Source organism: Sturnira hondurensis, unplaced genomic scaffold, assembly GCF_014824575.4.
Source record: "Sturnira hondurensis isolate 20B ecotype Veracruz unplaced genomic scaffold, ASM1482457v3 Scaffold0000780, whole genome shotgun sequence".
Taxonomy (NCBI): Eukaryota; Metazoa; Chordata; class Mammalia; order Chiroptera; family Phyllostomidae; genus Sturnira; species Sturnira hondurensis.
In genome coordinates, this window is record NW_028073411.1 from 4,233,347 (window position 1) to 4,257,538 (window position 24,192).

The 24,192-nt window shown below is 46.2% G+C and overlaps 1 protein-coding gene across 1 annotated transcript in view; it reads left to right on the forward strand.

The window, feature by feature from the left end:
• The window catches only part of SEL1L3 (SEL1L family member 3), a 96,531-nt gene extending 72,339 nt beyond the window's left edge, over positions 1–24,192 (forward strand). The window contains exons 17-24 of the mRNA XM_037044782.1: positions 769–852; positions 7,959–8,049; positions 8,182–8,266; positions 10,330–10,439; positions 14,693–14,820; positions 15,434–15,536; positions 15,638–15,710; positions 23,129–24,192. Of these exons, the coding sequence (XP_036900677.1) occupies positions 769–852; positions 7,959–8,049; positions 8,182–8,266; positions 10,330–10,439; positions 14,693–14,820; positions 15,434–15,536; positions 15,638–15,710; positions 23,129–23,268 (814 nt within the window). The 3' untranslated portion in view covers positions 23,269–24,192. The remainder of the gene's footprint in view (positions 1–768; positions 853–7,958; positions 8,050–8,181; positions 8,267–10,329; positions 10,440–14,692; positions 14,821–15,433; positions 15,537–15,637; positions 15,711–23,128) is intronic.

Consider the following 24,192-nt stretch of genomic DNA (forward strand, 5'->3'; position numbering starts at 1 on the left):
ATAGGCTATTTCATTATTATTATTATTATTAATGACCATTTTTAATAATTAAGGGTAATTATTTAAAATTACCCTCCAGGATAAATTAGAGAGCAGAAACAAAATAAGGAAACCTTATAAAAAAGAAGTAAAAATTTTTTAATGAAGAACTTAGAATTCTTGGTAAAGGTTACTTTTCCGAGGTGAAGGAATTAAGATGTGCAAACTGATCATCACAAAATAGTCACAGAAGCAAAGCACAGCATAGGGAATATAGTCAGTATCATTGGGTTAACTATGCATGGTGCCAGGTGGGTGCTGGGAATATTGGGGGCACTTTGTAAAGTATATGGTTGTCCAGCCACTGTGATGTGCACCACCCGAAACTAATGCAAAATAACATTGAATGTAAACTGTAGTTAAAAATAAAATTTTAAAATGCCCGATATTATAAATCCCCCTTCTAAAGTAAGGGTAGGACAAGAAAATGAGTATCGATTAATTACCATAAAGATGTCGAAAATACGATCTTTTCCTGTGTTGGTGAATATCTCTCCTTAGGAGCCTTTGGTTTCTTTGTTTCCATAAACCAGCAGCTCCTCAGCATTGCTAAGCTCTCAAAATGCCTCTCTATTTACCTTCTTGACATTCAGTTCTGGTTTGTTGCTCTGTAAAAATTCTAACAAGCAAAATATTCCCCAAGTGGGATTTATCGAAATCATATGAAGAAAAAAGTAATTATTTAATTTGCCACCGTTTGGATATTTTTCTCTTCCCTTTCCTTTTCAGATGGGCAAAGCACATCGCCGAGAAAAATGGCTACTTGGGCCACGTCATTCGGAAAGGCCTCAACGCCTACCTGGAGGGCTCTTGGTAAGCTCGGGCCCCACATTACCGAGAACTTTCTCAGCACCTACCTTTCATCTGTCACTGTCATCTTATGAGATGGAGCTTAAAATGCAACCAAAAACAATTTGCAGGGAAATCACGGCCCCTCGGTAATACTATGCAGAGTAGCACTGACTGATTGGCTGTTGATTGGAAAACATAGCAATCCCATGTTTAATTAGACACAAAAATTAGTTCTCTAGGGGTAGCATCCACGTTCATCCAGTTGAGAGACACACGCGTGTGTTGACTTCTTCCTCCTTTCAGATTGTTTCTCTCGGTTTTAGAGTCTAAACACAGCATCGGGGGTCCCAGCCGCCCCTCTGCTTCTCGCTGGCAGGTCATGGGAAGTCCAGGGTTTTCACCTGGTTTGTGGGAAAAGAATTAGGGCTCAGACTACATCCTTCCACAGATGCCTTGCTGCATCTTCTGTGGCCAGGAGCCCGGGATTGCAGGAAGCCACACGGCCTCTCATGTCACAGCCAAACAGACGCCCCTTTCCAACCTCCTTCTGATGGGTTAGCAGACCTCATCCTGTGCCCTGTTGCGTGAAGAGCATCCCGTGACAGCACACGCGCCGACTCCAGACTCCCCCCGTTGGCTGCTCCTTGGTTTTACTACAAAGGGCACACCCCTCCAGGCTCTGCTGGACCTCACCGTTTGATCTCCTTCTCTCAGTTCTAGCGCTCCTTCTCACTGTTCCCTTGGGCTACATTGTTTAGGCTGGTTTATTGCCTAAATGATCCGGATATTTCAGTAATAACTACAGAGGCTATGCAAATCAGCACATATTTCTTCGGAACACTGCCTCAAAGACATTAGACCAGACTTAACATCGATCATACTCTGATCAGAACCTTAATTAAAAAGTTTAAATGTAAGTCCAAAAGAACGCCGTTTTCCCCTTTGGTCCGTGGGTGCCCATGTAACCAACAGAGAGTGTTTCAGTGATGGAGAGTCCGAAATTAGATAATGCAGGGCAAAGGGGGCCAATGGAAAAAGGCACCGAATAACAATGTTTATTATTAACATCCTATGAAAGCTTATTATCCGTGGTCTCCCTTTGTACAACAGGAAAGACATTTTTAATGAAATTACTATTTTCCAATTTATATACCTTACAATTTTGGTGCTGTTTTATCTTGCACATCTCCCAAATTTGACTTTATTCTGTTCTTACCCCCCAGACTTCCCGCCCTTTGCTCCTCACAAGCTTCTCAGGGGGAACTAAACATTCAGATATCAAGGTGTTTACGTGTGGGGCTTTCCCAAAGGGGGCGCACATCTGTAAACAGCCCCAACACACTCACAGACGCGCGCCAAGGTGTCTGGTACCTTTTTCCATAAAGAGAGGATGTGTCAGTAGCGTAGCTGTTCTGCCTCCTTTTGAATTTAACATCACTTTAACATTTAAAGATGAATTAAGATTTTTGTGGCCTGCTGTCTTTCTTAGGATACTCAGACATAAGAGGCTTTGGGGGGGTTTTGGTAGAGAGGATGGAGGAATTAATTGTGTCCTACACTGTTGGTGAGTTTGGAGTTCGGATTCAGTTCAGCAGACTTGACTGAGTCCCTCCTGTGCGGGCACCTTGCCGTACGCTGGGTGCGGGGGTGTCAGCAAGGAGGGTGGGGTCGTTGGCTGCCTCCTCTCTTCCTCATGCTGAACTCCCTGTAGTGTCTCACGTGCCTTGTTCTGTCTGACCTCCTGGGTTTTGCCCTTGCCCAGAAGTCTTGCCTAACTTCTTACCTGCTTTGGTCCTTCCATGGGTCATGATTGTGCCTCACTTGTTGATTGCCCTATGAATTGTATCCCAGTGGCCAGCACCTAGTACACTTGGGAAGTGCTCAGAAACTACTGAGTGAATAAACTAAGGCAAATAGAACAAACATCACGTAAGCACCATGAACGGTATATAAAGAACATTGGGGATTCTGAGGGGGGCAAGATGCTATCTGGTTTAGGGGACTTGGGCCAGCCTCTATGAGGGGGGCCTTGAGGGTTGGGTGGAATGTCCACTTTGCCATGCAGGGATCAGCATTTCTTGTGAAGGGAATCACAGGAACAAAAGCAAAGAGAGAGGAAAATTCTGGGAGTATCTGGAAGATTTCAGGCCACCCAATTTACCTTGAGGGTAAGAAGTACAAAAGGGAGTAATACATAATGAGACCAAAGAGGTGCTACTTTATGGAGCTTTGAGTGAAAGGTTCTGTCTTTTTACTTAATTTGTGGGGCAGCAGGGAGCCATTGATAGTTTTGGGAGAGGGTAGTGATGTGCCAGATCTGGGTTCTGAGAGGCGTAACCGAACCACTGAATAATGATGGAGAGAAGGGAGGGCCTGGGAGAACCCAAGGAAAAGGAGCAGAGCGTTCGGTTTGAAATGGCATGAGCCACTTGAGTTGTTTTTCTCTTCTTTTGTCATGTAGTAGTTGATAACATCTGAATTAATATACGTAAGTGATATATGGGTAAGTTGCAGCGCATGACAATAAATCGAACACCTGTAAACCTACCACCCTACTTAAGAAAAGGAACTCTCAGAGGCCCTGCACTGTGTGTCCCTCCCAGATTAAACCCACCCCCACCCCCAGGACCCAGAAGTACCCATGATCCTGAATGTTGCTCTTTATAGTTCTTGCTATTTATAGGTGTGTTCCTAACAATAGATTTGGTTTGGCTTGTTTCTGAGTTTTCTATTAGTAGAATATTATTATACACAAATCTTCAACTGAGTCTTGTCACTTAATGTTATGTTTCTGAGACTCATATATTTTGACCCATGTCCCTGTAGGTCATTCATTTTCGCTGCTATCATATACCACATTTTACTTACCAATTCTCATATTAACACATGTTTGTGTTGTTACCCAGTTTTTTTTTAACCTCACCTGAGGATATGTCTATAGATTTCAGAAAGAAAGAGGGGGAGAAACATCACTGTGAGAGAGAAACATCCACTGGTTGCTTCCTGTTACTGCATCGACCGGGGATCAAACCCACAACCTTTTTAGTGTGCGGGATGACCCTCCGACCACCCAAGGCCCCTGGCCAAGGCCCCATTTTCATCTGTTTGAGAACAATGTGGCCATGAATGTTTTTATGTATATCCTGACTCTCAGATGAATAGTTCCTTGAGAATATAAACTTAGGAGTAGGGTCACATGTTGGACTCTACAAGATAATGCCAATTGCACCCTGGCGGGTGCAGTCAGTGAATTGAGCGCTGGCCTGCAAACGTAAAGGTTGCCGGTTCGATTCCTGGTCAGGGCGCATGCCTGGATTGTAGGCCAGTTGGGGGTGAACTAGAAGCAACCAATATATGTTTCTGCTGCACATCGATGTTTCTTCCTCTCTCTCTGAAAAGAAAGAAAATTCTTTACATTAATTAATTGATTTTGAAAAAAATATAATGCCCATTATTTTCCAAAATGATTTCACTCAGTTTACTCTCCCGCCAGTCCTCTACCCATTTGTTCCTCCAGATCTTTGCCAGTCTTGACACTGGTGATAAAGTATCGTTAAAGGTAAGTCTCAATCTGTAGTTGAGGACTTTTCATATCAATGCACAGGAACATCTTAGTACCCGTTACGATGGGAAACTTTTGTCAAAACGTGTTTGAGGCCAAGTGCTTTCATCTCTCTGAGCCCCAGACGTGCCCTGGGGGTTAAACAGGAACCGTAAAAGCGTGACCTCCCACAACATCGCTGTTGGGGGTGCTCTGCTTTGCTGTCACAGAACTGAATGGTCCATCCATGTCCCTAGTCCATCCCCTTCTGCGTTTTTTGTGAGTGAATTTATTCTGGACGTTACTTTCAAATAACCCGTGTCAGTTTGATGAGCTTGTGCTTTTCCGTGTGGCTCCAGGACTTATATGGGATTGCTTCAAAGAGGAGCGTGTTTGAAGAAAGGGCTTTTTGCCGTGCGGGCGTAATATGGGAGGTAACGTTGTCGTGCCCGAGGCTGTCCGCAGACACCAGGAGAGATCAGCTGCGGAGAGGCCAGCTGTCAGTTCCATTCCTCTCCGCCTTGGTCCTGCATGTGCTTCATCTATGAACTGTGTGTTTTATCGTCCTTTATCTTAAATACACCCCGAATACTTAACCCAGGACGTTCGCCTGACTGCGGTGGGCTGGAGGTGAGACAAGTAGGCCCGCGAAGTTCCAGCCAAGAGATTCACCTTTTGGTGCATGGAGCTGGGGCCCTGAGTTCCACTGAGACCCCGGGGTTGTTTTTCATCCTTCCAGTTCCGGGTGCTTTGGGCATTGTTAAGAAGGGGGCACAGAGAAAATAATTGTTTGAGACCCTGCTCAGAGGTGGGCAGATTCACGAGTCACAGCCAGCAGACCGCGAACCGGTTGTGAAGCGTCGTTAGGAAAGCTCTGTAAACGTTTGTGCCGACTTTGCAGTGGGGAGAGCAGCAGATGTGCCCCTCACCTCCTCCTTTTCTGTGAATTTCCTCCTCTTCACACCCCTCCCCACTCCCCAGAAGAATCACTGTCAAGGGGACAGTTGCACTTGTCTGCACTGGAAATAAACTGGAAGTTTGGGTTGGCTTCCTCAACCTTGAGGAAACTTCTGGAAGGGCAGTACAGTTTTGTGTCTTGTTTTGGGGCTTCCTGCACATAGCAGATGCTGAGAAAGCGATTGTCCCATGAGTATGAGTATAGAAATACCTGGAATGAACATGCTGGGAGGGAGACTGCATGGAGACAGGGTTTCTGCAGAGGTGGCGAGTCTCAGAAGTCTTCAGAACCTGAGAAAGTCAGGTCTTCAGTGTTCCAACCCTCACCCATAGTTCACACTTTGTTACATGAAAATAGATGGTGGTGGAATCAGAGTGCACTGGCCTCTGGTGATTGCTTCTGCAAGATGGAAGACAGAGGTGGATTTCTGCCCCGCACTTCCGTGACCATCGACGTTTGCAGATACCTCTTTTTGATGGATTGCCACGCTTCTTCGGGGGAATTGCACAAGGCTTCTATGAAATTTCCTCCCGGCTTATACAGTAATTGGACAGTGAAAGCCTTTCTACAAAACTTGTTTACTCCGTTCCTCTACCACCACCAGAATAACTTCAGAGACCAGATTCTGTCTTTATGAAGTTTATCAGAGTGCCTCTGGTGTACAGGAGGGTCTGTCTCGTGTCCTCAACCCCGGCCGCCAACTCTAAGTCTGCCAGTACTTGGCTGCTGTCTGAGGGAAACTCATCTTGTTACATTTTAATAGCAGGAGTCACGTCCCATGCAGTCACAGCAGCAGAGGGAGCGAGCTTGGTGTTTGACCTTGGGCTGGCAAGCGTGCACCATTTGTCCTGGGGGGAAACTGAGGCACTGGTGCATGCCCGAGTGCATAACCCTTCAGATTATAACCCTTCAGATTATAAGACCTTGGGAACAGGACCCTGTTTGCAGAACGATGCGGGCTTTGTGCTGCGCCTTTCGCATGTCCTTGGTCTGATGTGAGGATTCATGTCACCAAACGTGATGTTTGCAGTTTGTGTAGGAAAATGCTCGTGGGTCTTTCATGGTTGTCTCGGCGGTAGTGAGGGCTTGTTAGCTGATGTGCCTGTGCAGGCAAATCTCGTGTCTTGTGTCTCTTTAGAATGAGTCACGGCTAATTGGTTGGCTGCCTCGGGTGTCTTGGAGGCTAAGAATCCGCTCACTCAGCAACCACATGGCCCGTGACCTGCAGTATGTCAGATTGAAGGTCTGCTGTTCTAATTTGACTCCCCGGTCACCTCTCTCTGTCCCCAAGGGATGGCCTGCCAGAAGCTGCTTTAGCAGTGTGGGAAAGGTGACTTCAGACTCTGCTTCCCTTACTCTTCCTCCCCCACCCATCCCCACATTCCTTAATGCACTTCCTAGGTGGCCCGAAAACTAGGGGAGAGTCCCTAATGTCAACTACTTCTGAAACAACTTTTTATGGTTAAAATAAATTTTTACCGATAAACTGGCTGCCACAAAGAAAATGGAAAAAATCAGAGCAGTCAAAAGTGAAGAATAAAAATGACTTGCATTCTCACCACCTAGAAATAAGTACAGTTAGCATTTTGGTAGATGATTTTTGTGGATATATTTATCTGCATATGTGTGTATTCGGGTTTATTTCTGTTACACAAAAATGGAATGGCACTGGTTTTTATTCTGCCTTTTTTTTCACTGAATAGATAATTTTGCATAGACGTCTCTGCACAGTTTTGAATACTCTTCTACATCATTTTGCATAGCCTCATCTGAAAGAGGCTGTACCATGGGTTAATTTAAATAGTCACTGATTTTCAGATATTTAGGTTCTTATCAGTTTTTCTTTTAATTTTTTTTCATTCGTAGAAAAAGCTCTGCCGTAAACTCTTGCCGCAGACTCTGGGCACGTCTCTGATTGTTTCTTTAGAATAAACCCTCGCAGGGAGAACTGCTGGGCAAGCGGGCTCTGCAACCTTAAGACTTCCCACATGGAACCACCGCGTCCAGCGGCAGTGGTTGTCGGGGTGTCTGTCCGCTCCCCGAGCTCTGGCCGTTCCGGGTGTTATGAGTCAAGTGCCATCCTTTCAACAGACAAGAAGTGGTCTCATTGTTTTTGTGGCGTTCGGTTACTAGTGGAGTCTAACGGTTGCTTACTCAGATGTGTTTCAGGCCCTTGTAAACTGCCTCTTCTTTGCCAAACGTCTAACGCACCACAAAAGCTCAGTTTAGATTAAGCTTCTTCAGAATCTTAATTCCCATAAAACCTTTCACAAACCAGAGGACTTGAAGGCACAGGACTTTTTTTTTTTTCCTTTTTTAATACCGCTGTCTCCTCTAAGAAGGATGGAAGCGTGTGAGAACCCGGCTGACAAACCATTTGGCCAGTAGAGGTAGCTGTTGTATTAACCAGCTCCCAGCCTTATCTGCCGGTTCAGCCTTAAGGAAGAAAATAAATCAGTGCATGCGGTATTTTTAACAACGGTATTTTAAAAAAATGTGTAAAAAACTCATGGTTTTGTGGTTTTTAAAAAACTGCTTATTTTGTATCCTTATGTTTGACTATCAAGTTGTCTGTGAACATTAGCAAAAGCCCCTATATGAAATTTATTATTAATCATCTATTTTTAGGCACGAAGCTTTGCTGTATTACGTTTTAGCTGCAGAAACTGGAATTGAAGTGTCGCAGACGAATTTAGCACACATCTGTGAGGAGAGGCCGGTGAGTAAATGTATTCTTCTCAGAATAGAAGCTGGAAGGTTAAGGAGGGTGAATTGGGTTTGAGGGAGGCAAAATTAGTCACTTGGCCGAAGTAGTAATGAATTACCTTTTTCTCCCCCTTCACCCCGTTAGGACCTGGCTGAGATGTACTTGGGTGTGAACTGTGTTTGGAGATACTATAATTTCTCTGTTTTCCAAATCGACGCTCCTTCGTTTGGTACGTGTGGAAAAGCAGGTGCTAAATTGAAGCACCGGAGGCTTTTAATCTTTAGTGACAGGAAACATCTAACAACTTTGTGTGCAGTGTGGCATTTCTAAACAATTAAGAGAGAGAGAAATTTCTGCTGTTAAGATCGTGACTAAACTGCTCTCTGCCTCGCGCTATGGATGTCTCCTGGCCCGTTTGTCCTCTGTAGCCTTCACCGAAGCTATTATGGAAGATTCCTGAGCCAGTGCCCTTTGGCTCTCAGCTGGGTTCCCTGTCTTCCTCTGCTCTGTAGGGTAGGGGGCTACCCCCAGGAACCACAGTTCCCAGACTCCTTTGCCCCGGGGCTCCTGAGCAGTTCAGTCAATGCGAGGTTCTGGTGGGAGATTGCAGGATGGGGGCAGTGGAGGGCCCAGCTATTTCTGTCCTCTCTCTGCTTCGGGCTGTGTCTCCGGCAGTGTCTCCGGCAGTGGTGTATTCCTGTGGTCCCTGCTCCCACCTGGGAGTCCACACTCTGTGGGCCCCGCTGAGCCTTAGCCCAGGGAGGGCAGTAGCTTCCTGCGTTGCCGATACCTGGGGTGCCGTTTGCCTTTTCAGCCCTTCCAGCACCCTGGGGAGCACTTCCCAGTTGGAAAATCCCTGTTTTGGACTACCTGACATGGACTCTGTTTTTCTGAATGGATACTTAGCAATACATATGTTCTTTTTAAAAAAAAATGTTATTTATATTATTGTTTTAGAGAAGGGAGGGAGAAAGAGAGGGAGAGAAACATTGATGTATGACCCAAGAAGGAACACACCAAGGCACATCATAATTACACAGGCCAAGATTAAAATGAAGGAGAGAATCCTAGAAGCAGCAAGAGATAAGGGGATAGTCACCTACAAAGGAGTTCCCATCAGACTGTCAGTGGATTTCTCAAAAGAGACCTTACAGGCAAGAAGGGGCTGGAAAGAAGTATTCCAAGTCATGAAATCCAAAGACCTACAGCCAAGATTGCTCTGTCCAGCAAAACTTTCATTTAGAATGGAAGGGCAGATAAAGTGCTTCTCAGATAAGATCAAATTCAAGGAGTTCATCATCACCAACCCCTTATTATATGAAATGTTAAAGGGGCTTATCTAAGAAAAAGAAGATAAAAAATATGAACAGTGAAAGGACAGCAAACTCACAGTTATTAACAACCACACCTAAAACAAAAGCAAACTAAGAGGACAGCTAGATCAGGAGCAGAACCAAAGAAGTGGAGATTAGATGGAGGGTTAGCAACAGGGGAGTGGGAGGAGGAGAAGGGGGGAGAAGGTACAGAGAATAAGTAGCATAGACGGTAGAAAATAGGGAGAAGGGCAAGAATACTATGGGAAATACAAAATCTAAAGAACTTGTGACACATGGACATAAACTAAAGGGGGGAATGATAGGGGAGGGGTGTGTAGGGTGGAGGGGAATGAAGGGGGGAATAGGACAACTGTAATGGCATAATCAATAAAATATAATATTTAAAAAAAGAAGGAAAGAAACATCAATCAGTTGCTTCTCATACACCCCCAGCTGGGAATCTGGCCCGCAACCCAGGCATGTGCCCCAACCAGGAATCAAACTGGTGACCTTTTGGTTTGTGGGATGATGCCCAATCCACTGAGCCACACCAGTCAGGGCAATACCTAAATTCTTAAACAAAACTTTTTCCTCAAAAGAAAAAAATAAAATATATAGCTTAAGCAGAGTGAAGAAGTACTCTTTAGTCATCAAATCTAGGCAGCAAAATTTGAGATATGGAATAAAGTGTTCCCTGCCCCCCCAAATCTTTGGCTGATTGGGCTGCCATCCTCCCAAATAGATCTATTCCAGAGAGCTACCAAGCAAAGCAAGAAAATGTATCTGGAAATGTGGATACTCAGCAGAAAAGCCTTTTTTTCCCCCTACTGACACATGAAAAACTAAAGACCCTAAAGATGTTCTGTATTAGGATTCTGGTAGGAAACCTCTCAGTCATGGGAACGAGCCAATCATCTCAGCTGTCATTCTGAAATAAAACCACTTGACAAATGCATCTGTGCCTTTTGTCCTGCAGCATATTTGAAAATGGGAGACCTTTACTACTATGGCCACCCGAACCAGACCCAAGACCTTGAACTGTCCGTACAGATGTACGCCCAAGCGGCGCTGGATGGAGACTCACAGGTAAGCAGCAACAGCAAGAACAACAGAAAGGAGTTCTTGGTGGTGCCTGTTTTGTGAGGTTGCACGCAAGGCCCTGAGTTCTCTCCAGCTCTGTCTGTGCGCTCCCCCGGTTACAAAGTCCTTTCTCATCCATTTTCACAAGCCCCTCAGGATGCTAATCAGGATGGCGAGCCTCCACCGAGCTCCTACTCCATTCCCCCCCCCACCCCCATTCTCACAGCAGTCTTGTGTGGGTGGGGACTATAATGCCCAGTTTATAGGAGAGGATACCACGGGTGACACATTGCTCAAGGCCAAACAATCAGGTAGCAGGTGAAGCAGCCAGAGCTTTCTATTCCAAGCCCAGGAGTCTTTCTACCAGATTCCATCAAACAAACTCACCAGGTAGAAACTCAGGAAATGGGAGGTGTGGTCAAAAGCAGAGTGGTCTGCTTGTATAGTGGAGCCAACGCTTTGGCAATAGGACTTCACTCTCGGTGCCTGTTTTTTTAACTTATTTTGGAATATTTTAAGATCTGTAGGAAAGTAGCAGAAAGAATCCAAGAGAGTTGCTGTATACCCTTCGTCCAGCTTCCCCTGATGTGAATATCTTGCTTGGGCACAATTAATTCCATTATCAAACTACAAAGTCCACGTTGGTTCAGTGCCATGAAGCACACTTCCGGCTTTGTTTGGATTTCACTAGTTTTCCCACTCAAGGCCTTTCTCCGTCCCAGGGTCCCACATTGCATTTAGTTTTCATACTTCTTCAGTCTTCTTCAATCTGTAACAGTTCCTCAGTTCTTTCCTTGCTTTTCGTGACCTTGACACTTTTGGAGAATATTAACTAGCCAAGTGTTCTGTAGAGTGTCCCTCGATGTGGGTCTGGCTTCTGTTTTCTCGCGAACAGATTGAGATTATGCATTTGGGGCAAGCAGAGCACAAAAGTGATGTGTCCTCACTGTATCTTTGCAGGCGCTCGTGGTGTCTCACTGCTGGTGAGCTTGGTCGCAGGCACTCGGTTAAGGCGCTTTCTGCCGGGTTTCTCCCCTGAAAAGCTAATGTTTTTCTCATTTTATTTAGAGAGATCATGGGGAGAGAGTTTGCACCTATGCAAGTATCTTACTTCTCCTCAAACGGCTGCTACTAATTTCAGGACCCTTTGATAGATCTTGCAACAGTTAGTGCGCTAATGATGAGTCTCTGTTTCTCTCATTTCCTGGATGTTTGCTAATCCGAAATCTCTCGTGAGGATCTCAGGGCCGTTTTCACAGTGGAAGCTGGAATAGCTGTTACTCTTTTTTTTAGGCAACAGGTTTTGGTGTCATGCTTTGGGATTTGACTGCAGAGTGAACATTGGAAACTCGTCCCCGTCTTAGTCTTTTTTTTTTCAGGAGGTCCTACGTCAGAGAGGTTCTTTACCTGGGTTAAAGGCCCTTATCTATCACTTCATAGCTCTTTGTACATGGCCAGTCACTAAGTCACCGAGTCTTCCTGTTCTCCTTCGTGAACTGGGAACAGTAATATCATCCTCTGCGTTTATGAGATGTTTGATGTAAAAGCAGGGCGCCCGGCAATGGCCGCGATCTATCTATTCTGTTATTATTTCTTCTGCAGTGCCATACGGATTGCTGCCGAAAGGACTTGCCGCGGCGTCCAGCCCCCTTAGATGATGTCTGTTGAGACTAAAAATTAGGTCCGGACCATTTTTTTTCAATCTGATTTTTATCATTTGGAAAAATAATGTTATAAAAACATTAAAAGATAATTTTAAAAGAAAAAAAAACATTCCATGGCAGAGGCCATCTTCCTTCGTGTCTGCAGGTTCCCTTCAGCCCCCGCCACAGGCGCGCGCACCTCTGCAGCGTGAACCCCCGTGCACACACGGGAGCTCTTTTCACATATCATAGGGATATGCGCGTTTTAGCGCATGCTCGACGTAATTGTTGCTCAACCGCTTCCCATATTCTGTCGCGCTAATAGACTGGAATGTATTAAGCATTATCTTATTTGGGACACATTTATTATTTGTTTGCTAATTTAACCATTGATTTGGCACATTTACTCAGTCCTGCATGTCTGAGACACTGCCTAGTAGTGGGAACATAACATTAAAAAATAGACAGTAGTCTTGCCTTCATGGGATTGTAGCCCATAAAGGAAGACAAGGAGGTCCTTTCCTATTGGGTTGTAATTACAGCTGGTGCTGTATTTACATTTTCGGATTTCCATCTTTTAGCTCCATTTGAATAGTTTCTTTATAATCCGAGGGGTAGCATTACTGAGTCAAGGGCAATCTAAATGGTTTTATGGCTACTTAATAATAGTTTATTGCTGATGTGCTTTCTGAAAGCATTTTCCAATTAATGCATCACCCAGCAGTGGTCACATGTAGGAGGGTAACTGAAATCTTGTCTGCACTTGTCTGCATTGGTGACTTGATTTTGCTAATTGAGTAATTTGAAGTTGATACTTCTTTGTTGCTCTGAATTGCATTTACTTGATTTCTAGTGGGTAGGGACATTTTTTTGCATATACTTGTCTATGATAATTTACTCCTCATATTTTTAGGTGAATTCTCTATTCTTGCTTTTTGGCCATTGTTAATCTCTTGGAGTTCTTCTACTTTAAAAATTTAAACGACGATTCATTTTTTTTTATACAGTTGCCTAGTAGATAATGAACCTTAAGCTATTACATTGCATGTAAATATTCTCCTAGTCTATTTTCTCATTTATTTTAATCTTTTTACTTTTCCATCTTTCAGAGACTTTAAATTTTTACGTGGTACTTGGTTTCTTTCTTGTAACAAGTTAGGTTTTAAGAGCACCTTCTTTTCAAAGCATGAAGAAATACTCTACATTCTGCATGTGTGTGCATCTTAACGATACTGAACGCTTCCATCTATTTCGAGGTTATTTGGCAGCATGGTGGAGGTTAAGACTGAAGACTCTGGACCCTGTCTGCTCTTTTCCAGCTGTGTGACCCTGGGCAAATTCCTTAACCTTTCTGTTCCTCAGTTTCTTCATCTATACCGTGAGGAGGAAAACAGTACCTATCTCAATTTGTTATTATGAATATTCAATGAATATGTAAAAACTACAGCAATGCCTCACATAGAGTGAACATTCAGAAGATACTGGCTGCTGTTATTTTTTTTTAAGATTTTATTTTATTTATCTTTAGAGGGGAGGGGAAAGAGAGAAGGAGAGAAACATCAATGTATGGTTGCCTCTCGTGTGTCCCCTGCCGGGAACTGGCCTACAACCCAGGCATGTGCCCTGACTGGGGATCGAACCGCGATCGTGTGGTTCGCAGGCCCACACTCAATCCACTGAGCTACACCAGCCAGGGCTCTGGCTGCTGTTATTTTTATCATGATTATTGCACAGGATGCTTGTGAGAGCCCTGGCCTGCGTGCCCAGGCAGATGCTGGCTTCCACTGAGATTGCTGTCAGTGGCAACGGCACAGAAAGACCAAAAGGGGACTATGTCATTAGAACATGACCCTGAACTCCTTGAAGGGCAACAGTCCAGTGAAATTTGTAAAGCCCTAATGCTAAGTAAGGTCATCTGTTGTTTATTTCTCAGTCTGGCCACATGCTCAGCTCAAGACGGACAGTGCCCCTCTTCCAGGTAGTATTACCGTAGCTCCCATCCTTGATGAAGCAGCTGTACCGTCAGGCTCCTCACTGTGTTATGTTATTGGACCTGCACAGCCCGAGGAGGCAGACCCGACCTCTGAGGGTCAAGAACAAGGTCTGTGAAGAGAATGTGAGGAAATGTACCAGAGGGGAGGTCTGTGCCAAGAAGAATCGTGTGACTCCTCATGGTAGAATGTCAGTCATCCGTAGTACCTCCAGCCACAAAAACATTTTGTTAGATTTCTGACGTGCTGATGGTGACCCAGAGCAGAGTCATCAGCGATGGACATGGCCTTCAACTCAGCGTTCTGGTTCTGTTGGTGACCCAGGGCACGTTTTCCAGCGAGTTCTGTTTTGGAGAGTGAGCAGGAAAGGACAGATCTGCCGGTTGACTGGCTTCTGAGCAGATGGGACCCAGCTTCCTCTGAAAGCCTCCTGGTTCTCCTGCAAATAAATGTCTCAGATGCATATATTTAGGGAAACAATTCATCAGCGAAGATGACAAAGCCATCTGGCCCTAGGGACTGAAAGAAATATCCAGAGGTTGTGAAAGTTTACATTCTGATGAAGGGTATACATCTGGGTTTTATTGTAAGAAGTTGATGAGGATGGTTTGTGGCTTGTTTTCAGGGGTTTTTTAACCTGGCCCTGCTGATTGAGGAAGGTGCTCTAATCCCACATCACATCTTGGATTTCTTGGAAATTGACCCAACTATCCATTCGAATAACATCTCCATCCTCCAGGAACTGTACGAAAGGTGAGTTCAGAGCCTCTTTAACGCTGCAGTCTGGAGGCTCTTGGCATCTTGGTTAAAGCGAGCCTGACTTTTATTTTGTAACGTCACTTACAATAAAAAGGGCTCAGGGTTCGTTCTGATTAGAGAACACTCAGCTGGACCCAAACTTACTTCCGTTTTCTAGTTCCTGAGGCTTAAGGTACAAAATGAACTTGATCTGAAGTTAAGGTGCCGACCAAAGTTTTCCAGCAGTGTGGGGAAAATAACACATCTGATTAGACTGTGCTGTTTTGTGAGACAGGGAGGCGTCTGATGCCTGGACTCTGGACAGACGCCTGGATGGAGCTATTGCTCTGCCAGCCCCCGTGCCTCATGACCTCCTTGACCTGTTGGCCTCTTATTGGGGACAGAAGTGACCTTTTCCTGAGCTGTCTGGCAGGGTCCTAGAATGTCAGAGCAGGCCAGAACCCCTGAGAGCTGGCTTTCTTCCCTGTCTCTCATCTCACGTGTGCCCCCTTGTCCCCAAGATGAAGGAGGCAGGTTTGAGGATCCAATAATGCTGTGATGTCACAGCATGAGTGATGGCAACAACGTCCACTGATATGTCAAGGTGCCCTGTGCTTTGTGTCTGCAGGTGCTGGAGCCACAGCAGCGAGGAGTCCCTCAGCCCCTGTGCCCTGGCCTGGCTCTACCTGCATGTCCGGCTCATCTGGGGTGCTGTCCTGCACTCTGCTCTGGTAGGTGCCATCTCCTGCCAGCCCTACCCCCTGCCGCTGCCCCCCCACCCCACCATCCCGGGCCCTGTCCGTCATCTGACATGCACTTCTGGTGTTTGCAGACCTGCTTCCTGGGGACCTTCCTGCTGTCTGTGCTGATCGCCTGGACCCTGCAGTATTTCCAGTCCGTCTCAGGTAGAGATTCCTGCAAAGCCAGGGCAATACAAAAATGTGCCAGTTCTCTCCCCTCACCAGAAGAATCACCCTCTCCCTCCTTGTGCCCTGGGTCGTGCTGTTTCTTTCTGTTCAGGTGGCCATTCATGGGGTGGGGGTCCTCCTCGGGCTGCATGGCAGTATCTGGCTGATGGAAGCCCCTGACAACGTGTGGTTTTCAGAGGAGGCCGACTTTTTAAATAAGGAGTGAAATGTCTTCTTCCATTGAAACTCCCTGCTAGCAGAATCCTACCTATATGTGCCTTAGAACCCAGCTCCGAGGGCCCCTCCAGCATGAGGCCTTATCCTATTTATCCCAATCAAAGGATAAAAAGTCCAATAGGATGGTAAACCAGCACAATGATGAATCAAAATACCCGGCCGCACGGATTCAGAGGGAGGGTCCGAGGAGGAATGTAGAGTGAACATTTATTTTAGTGGGGTTTCCACTAGCTACTGTTATTTTTCTGTGCTAACGTGGGGCAGTGACTAAGGACGTGGGCACCTCCGTCACTTCTGTTTGGGCTGAGAGTGCAGGCCTGGCTACTTACTAGCTGTGTGCTTCTGGCGCGTTAGTTCACCTTCCCGATCCTCCAATTTCTTACCCGTTAAATGGGGTTAAAATAATAGCTACTTTCCAGGGATGTTAAAGAGGGTCAGTGAAAAAAAAAATACGCATGAGACCAAATGACAACTGCAGTTAAATCTTACCAGTCGTACGCATTTGGCACGTAAAACCCTCTTGATAAACATTAGCTATTGCATTTAACTCCCCCATTAGATCGTAAGTGAAGTCAAAGACCTTCATTTGCCATCTCACACGTAGCAGGTGCTCGAATTTGCAAACGTGTCTCACGGAGGATTATGATTTGCCACTATCTGGGGTGGCTGTGAAGAGACATAACCACACACGAGGACCAACAGGTACCTTTGCAAAGGGATCCGTAGGACTAGACATGGCATTTGAGCAGTCACGCAGCCGTTACTTGTGGTGCAGATAAAAGCGAAAGGGGCACGTCTTCCCACTCAGATTCTCTGGCGAGACAGCCACTGTTATGGGAGGCTGACACGGAGTCACCCCACCGACTTACCTGAGGAGGCTGGCAGAGGCCCTTCCAGGCCTGAGGCCCTGCGGTGCACGCCAGCTTATAAATTTCCCTCATGCAAATTCTGCCCCGTCCCAAAATTGGTTGCCAGGTATCGCCCATTTATTTTGCATCTTGTCAGTGTTTTCCATTTCAAATTATCTTTGTCATTTTTACTCTGTAGAAATATTGTTATGATTATTACAAATGCGATTCCGTGAGAGGAGCTGAAAATTGTCTTTATGATTTCGTGCCAGCTGGTAGCCATGAAAATTCATGGGCTGGTGGAATTGCTGTTATCAGAAGTCGTCTCTTTTTCCCTTCCCGGGTCTTCATTGTCAGTCCCTCCACATTCTCCTCTCCCCATCCCGCCTGCCCTTTCGTCTGCTTCCCCTTCCCGTGTGTATCCTTTGCTCCTTCACACGTTTTCTTCATGGTTTTCAGACTCTTTCATCTGCTCCTTCCCTGACATCCCTCCCTCTGTTCACCCGCCTCAGAGAAGCCTGCCTGGGGTCTCAAAAATAATTTAATTCTCTGAAGCACTGAGGCCAAAGGCATGACGTGGCCTGCCCCATAATCACAAAATAAAGCCCAGGAAGGGATGTAGGCAGCAGAATTTTAAATGTTTCCCGACCTGCCGTACTTGAAAATGCTCATTATCATCTGTCTCGGACCTGCTCTGTTATCTCCTTACATAAGAAATACTTTGTAGCACATTTTTGGTGCCCTGACATGAAGGATAATTAACCTGCCCACATACATTATTTTTTTAAAGACTGCTCTAACATCAACATAAAGAAGTAAAAGGAAAACTAATTATCATAAGATAATATCTTTTTCAATATGTAAATTATAGCCCGTGCGTCATTTTCATGTGCTCATGAATCACCCGGGAGCTTGTTAAATGCAGGTTCTGATGCGGCAGGCCCAGGGCGGGCTCTGGGATTCACCAGCTCTGACAAGCTTTCGGATGCTGTCCATCCTGCCGTGCCGTGGACCACACTTTGAGTCATAAGGGCCTAGAACTAAAAAAAAAAAGTCTCCACATACTCACGTACTTGCAAAATGTGCCCCACTGTGGTGCCTGCCAGCCCTGTTAAAACTAGTGTCAAGGAAAAATATGTAGTAAATTATTTTCCTATTTTTTAGGTTGCCAACCTAAGTGCAGATTGGTCAGTAACTTTGATGTAAGAAAGTACTATTCCATCAGCAATGGGGCGATGGGGGTGGGGGTGATAGAAGCCCAGAGAGCAAAGAGAAGCCACTGCGAGCAGCCTTTCAGAGGGCAAAGGTTTTGCCCCTGGCGTCACCCTGATGAGCGGGTGCAAGGCCCCATGACCGGCCCCATGACCTGCCCCACGGGAGGGGGAAGGTGTGGCACATGCCGGTGGCAGCCATGGCAGCGTGAAGCAAGCACGACAGTGAAGTGGGACCGGATTTGAGTCAGGAGTCCACCTCACGTGGCTTTGTGTAAGGATTGTGGGTTAGGGATCTTTGTCATTTTGTGATTTGGATGTTTTCGGTTGGTTGTTGGTAAAAATGAGAGATTTATGGTCAAACTTTTGCCTTGAGGTGTCCATCCGTGTTGCTTTTGGCTCCAACTACCTTCATCCCCCCACCCCTGTGCCAAGCTCGTGTGCCCTGTGGTGGACAGTCAGCACGTCGGGGCGTATAATGTGACAGTGCATTTGCCACATTAAGTTGGCCTGCGTTCGGGAGGTTGGCAGTGCAGGACCGGAGCCAACAGCACAGGCTCGGAGTCAGGCTGCCATGATGCTGGCCCTGCCGCTAGCTGTGTGACCTTGGGCAGGGAGCCTGTCTGTGCCTCAGTTTCCCCTTCTGTAAAATAGCAGAAGTAGTACAGCTACCTCCTATGGTAGTTGTGGGAACCAAATAAGACAACAGAGGTAAAGTGCTTCGAACTCCAAACAGGTTAAGGCCTGAGCAGTGACGTCGTCCTAGGGGCGCGTCACGTGCAGTAACAGCTGCTGACAATGCGTAGCACCTGCACCAGAATGCTGGCTCAGTTTACCTCCATGACGGACACGATGGCCAGAGCCTGGCTTGGGTTTCTATGTTAGCAGACTCTGTCTGACACATAAAATGCTTTTTAAGGCATCTAAACAAAGATTTCAACTGGTCTATCAAAGGCACCAAAAAAAGTCCACAAGAAATACTGCACACCTTTTTGTTTCCTTCCGGGGAACTTATTTTTGACTCTGAGCTTCCCTTCCACTAGGCTGCTCAGTCCTTCTCGAGTCTGATGCCACCCCGGGGAGTGAGTGCCAAAGCCTCTGGGTCTCAGGTGGCACTGGAAACACTCATGTGTCCCAGGTGTCCCAGAGCCTTCACTGTCCCTCCAGGCCTGTCGGCTTTGCAGCTTCCAGGTCGCCTAGGAGTAGTGTCATCTTTGCCAAAGTTGAGCCCCGTTCGCCTTTTTTCTCCCAATATTCCCTTCTCAGATGGCCGGCGTGCAAGGTGAGCACTTTGCTGACGGTACAACCCACCGCCAGGCTCAGCCACTTTCCCAGACTCCAAAAAAGCTCCTTTTCCTGCTTTGGCGCATCGCTAAAGCATTCTCCCTCTCACCTGCCTGCCAGGGATGCCAAGCATAATTGCCTTAATGGATTCAGGCTTTCAAACAAAACAAAACAAAACAAAACAAAAATCCCCAGAGCAAAGTATGTCTAAAAACGTCTCCATTTCTGCTCTGCCACAAATCTCCCGAGACCGAAAAAGAAAAAGCATGAAGCCTGTTTGGCTACCTGAAGGAAGGTAAAGGGAGGGGGAGGGGAGAAAATGTAAATGGCCATTTCAAAGAAAGAGTCCTGCCTGCCCGGTACTGGTGTACACTTTGTGTCTAAGTAGAATACACAGTATGGAGTGAAATTTGCAGACCTACCAGCTCCTCAGTATGACAAGTGACCTTTGAAACCCATGCCAGCCTACTCAAAACATTCATAATTTAAGCCAACTCATCCTTTCTGTCTAAGTGGTTAGCCTCGTGGAAGAGGAAAATGATATAAATGAGATCAATTAGACCTTTTCCTGTCCTCTACACTTCTAATTAATGAGGTTTCTACTGAAATTACAGTAAAATGTCAGGAAACTTGGTGCTCACAGAAGAAGCAGGAGCCTTCTTCTGTGAAGAAGTCAGAGCCAGTTCACGGTGGGGTTTCGCTCTTCTCCTGTCTCACTGCCCTGGCGCCCTCCCAGGAGCCCTACTCACAGCAACAGTGTAAATGACACAGGACACGTGTCTGCACCCAGGCTGCTCAATTGGGAGGCCCAGGGAAGTAGCTAGATTTTACTCACAGCAGCTGACTTCCAGGGCTTCCCCCCTGCACCTGCTTCGACCTCCCCTTTGCAAACATTTGCTGTCTCAGGATCTATCCAGCATATTCCCTTGGATCCTCCTTCCCCGATGCTCTCGTCTGACCTGGCCACCTGGCAAGCAGATGTTTCTGCTGCAGTGGCCACAGCAGGGGTTGGCGAGTGTGTTCGCCAACGGGCCAGGTGACAAACAGTTGGGCTTTCGAGGGCCGTCTCTGTCACCGTGACTTAACCCTCCTTGTAGGGTGAAGGCAGCCATCGAGGATACGTGAAAAGAAATGGTACAGCTGGTGGCCAAGAAAACTTCTCATGTGTTTCTCACAAGTCATGAAATGTTACTCTTCTTTAGATTTTTGTCCAATCGCTTAAAAATGTATAAACCGATCTTAAACTGTGAGCTGTACAAACATAGGTAGGGAGCCGCACTTGGCCCCGGGGGTTGCCGTCTACCCACGTGACTGGGGGCCAGCACTGGACGATTGTCACTAATGTACAGAAAATGGCCCTCCGAGCGGCAGGCAATTGAAAAATCACTTCTGTTTGGCTCTGGAATATACTCTCTTAAGTTTTTAAAACAACTGGCCCATTTTCCTGGTAATCTTGATTCTAGTCCAGTAATCAAATTAGCGCACACCCCAGGTGAGCACAGAAAAAGAGGCCACTTGAAAATCACGGCAGGCTGTGGGGGGCCCAGCCGTGGGGCGGGGAGAGCGCCTTCTCACGTGGGTAACACCAAGCTGACTGGAGAAACATCGAGCGTTTTCATTGTGCTCTGACGAGAAGATTTAAACATGGCAGCACTGATTTATGCATTCCTTCTGCATTTACACCGTGGCACTTTTTTTTGTTTTAATCAGAAAACTGATTGCTGATTTATCTCGTTACCATGGTGATTTAAACATTTCCCTAAGTTTGCAAAGGAATAAACGAATGCCTTAGTACTTCATTAATTTACTTCCTCAGAGCTCATCAGAAAGATCAATTTGAGGGCCCGAGGGTCCAAGACCCTCTCATCACAGGTGAGGAAACCAAGGCCTACGAGATGCAAGCATTTTAGAAATGAAATGTGTGCTATTCAGTACCTACCCCAAAGTAATGCACTGGTGGTAGATGTGTGAGGCTGGGCCAGACTGGGTCTCTGGACTCCAGCAGGTGGTCTTGGTGCCACCTCACTGGGCCTTCTGCTCCCTGCCACAGTTACATCAGCTGCCAGAGTGATGGCTTTAACCTAGAAATGTCACATCATTACGTAGGTAACACCCTTGGCCCCCCTCCCCTCCACTGTCCTGTTCTTTCAGAACAGTCCCTGGATTCACAAGATCTCCTGTAGGTACAGAAAGGGGGGTTCCCAGGAGGGTTTTTTACACATCCTGAGAAGCCAGGGGCTTTGGAGCCCATTGTTGAATTTCTTAGAACAGCCCGGTGGAGATGACTATAGGTACTTGGAGCTGCAACTTCGGACAGGTTTTTCTGGAAGTCAGATGGCCAACATGTAGTGGCATCTTCTAAAAGTCAATACATTTCAGGGTGGACATTTGAGAACCTTTAAAATGGTCCTACCGACTGAAAACTGTAAGACTCCAGGGTTCCTGAGCTTAATTAAGATCACTGATTAAAAGCAAACCAGCAAATTGTTTGCCCAAACGATGGCCATTGTGCTAGGCATATATCACCTGTCCCTGCAAACCACTGCCCTCATTTTACAGGTGAAGAAACCACAGCTCAGAGTGGTTACGTAGCTTGCTCAGGATGGCTCTACTGGTAAAAACATCAGAGCCATTCGACTCCTGGTCTTTCTGGCTTCAACATCTCTGCTATTTTCCTAGGCTACTGGGGCCCAAAAGAAAAGTGTACCCATCCCAGAAACCAATGCACCAGCTCTGTCCTCGAACCTGCAAGCTGTGCACCTGACGTTAATAAACCCTAACGCATTTCTACAGTAAAGCAGGTCACTAGTAGTAACAACTAACATTTGCTGAGTGCCTTTGCCTGCCAGGCACACTGTTCTAAGCACTTCAGGTCCATTAGTTTTTTTAAGCCTAACAGCTCAACAGGGTATAGATACTTTCACTTTCCCTGTATTTTATAAGGAGAGTGGGGAACTTGTCCAAGGTCACGTAACTGGTGAAGGGCAGAGCGACCAGGTTCTGGAGCCCACAGTCTTGTAAGCAGGACCCTCTTGGCCTCAGTGCTGTTGGTGTTTGCAGTGGGTGTTTGGAGCTGGGTCCTGCTTTGCTGTGAGGAGCCGTCCCACACAGCGTAGAGCGCTTAGCGGGCCCCCAGCCTCTGCCTGCTCTGTGCCAATAACACCCACCCTCCAGTGTGACAAGCAGAAATGTCTCCTGACATTGCTCACTGTCCCCTGGAAGGTTAAGTGGCTTCCATTTGATAAACCACTGACCTAAACTATAAACTTTATAAGCCTCCCTGACATTTATGGGGGTCTAACTCCATACCTAAGGGTAAACTGATAAGTAATTAAACCTAGTAATTACATTTTCCAGAACTTATACACATTTACTTAAATAAAATAATTAAACCAAACTTGGTGCATTGTCCAAATGGAATAATAATGTAAATTAAACCAACAGTCCTTTCTGATTGATTGATATAATTCATAGCTTGCATTGCATCCATGCCATGGGGGCGAAAATAGATATGACCACAAGAACCATCGATCAAAGACTGTTTTGTTTTTAATTAAAATAGGTACCAGGAAATCACAGCATCAGTGTTAGAAACTAGAGTCCCACGCTGTCAGAACCAGCAGAGAGTTCTGTATGTCTGCTCCAATCTGTCATTGGAGAGAGGGGACACCAAAGCCTAAAGAACTTAGATAGTGGGTCCAATCTCACCTATGTAGTTGGTTTCAGGCCCATCAACTCAGGAGCCTCCCTTCCGGCTTGCTGCGGCCTAGGTGCGGTGGTGTGCCCTGCGCGCACTGTTGTGAATCCTCACCACCTGTTGTGTGTGTCTCTGCAGCCAACGGTTTCAACCTGACGCCAGCCGGGGCCTCCCCAGGCCCCACTGCTCCCACTGAAAGTCCAGCTGTGACTCCAGCTGCAGACGCCTCTGCTCAGGACCAGCCCCCCGTCACCAGTAACCCAGAGCCACGCAGGTGATGTGTGCACTCCAGGTGTCTCCCAGGAGAGAGGAACCTTTCAACAGTTGGCATTGGAAAGCTGGGGCCACGGCATTGTACTACTGATAAACCCCTTGAACGTCTTGTCCAGTGGACGTGATATTTGCACTCGGTGTCTTTTTTTTTTAAATCAAATTACAGCGTACCCAGAGCAGACAGTGGTACTAAAGGCATTCAAGCAAATACAAGAGACAGCCTGGTCATAGGGGTGCGTTGGGGAGGTTAGCACGTCCGCGACGACCATTCCTGGTGATTCCGTGGTTTGGGAGTCACAGTTTGCCCTGCATTGTATCTGACTCCCTATGGACGGGACACACTTTCAGAATCTTAGCCCCTTGTTCATTCCCTTTTATTCAGTAACAGAAAATGGTGACTTTTCTACAGGTTAGATAATGTTCTGGTACATATGTTTGCCACAGCCCGGCTTAGGTTATGGCTGGGCGTGCGGGGAAGGTGGTGGCTGTATAAATTGGTTTACATTTTTCTCCTGGGGCTTTTCTAGGGTCGTAGTGCTTCTGAATCATCAATGACATGGTTGGACGTCAGTTACTATTCAATTGCAATCCATAAAATAACATGTAGAAAATTCTTAGTATTTAAGTATAGCCTTCTCCATGAATTGCCCATTAGAATAAACTGGCAGCCTATTGGGACATGCAGGAAAAAAAGCCTTTAGTTCCCAGGCATCCCCACCCTTTATGCCTGCCTGAGTCCCTGTAGGGGTGTGTGTGAGTGTGTGTGAGTGTGTGTGTGTGAGTGACAGAGACAGGGAGAGGAAGGGCAGATTGTGCACTGGATGCTGCTACAGTAGTGAATAAATTGGTGTTGCAATATTGTGGGTCCAAACTACTCTTTGCACTACTTTATTTACAGTAGTAAATAAAAATTATTTTTATACCATTGA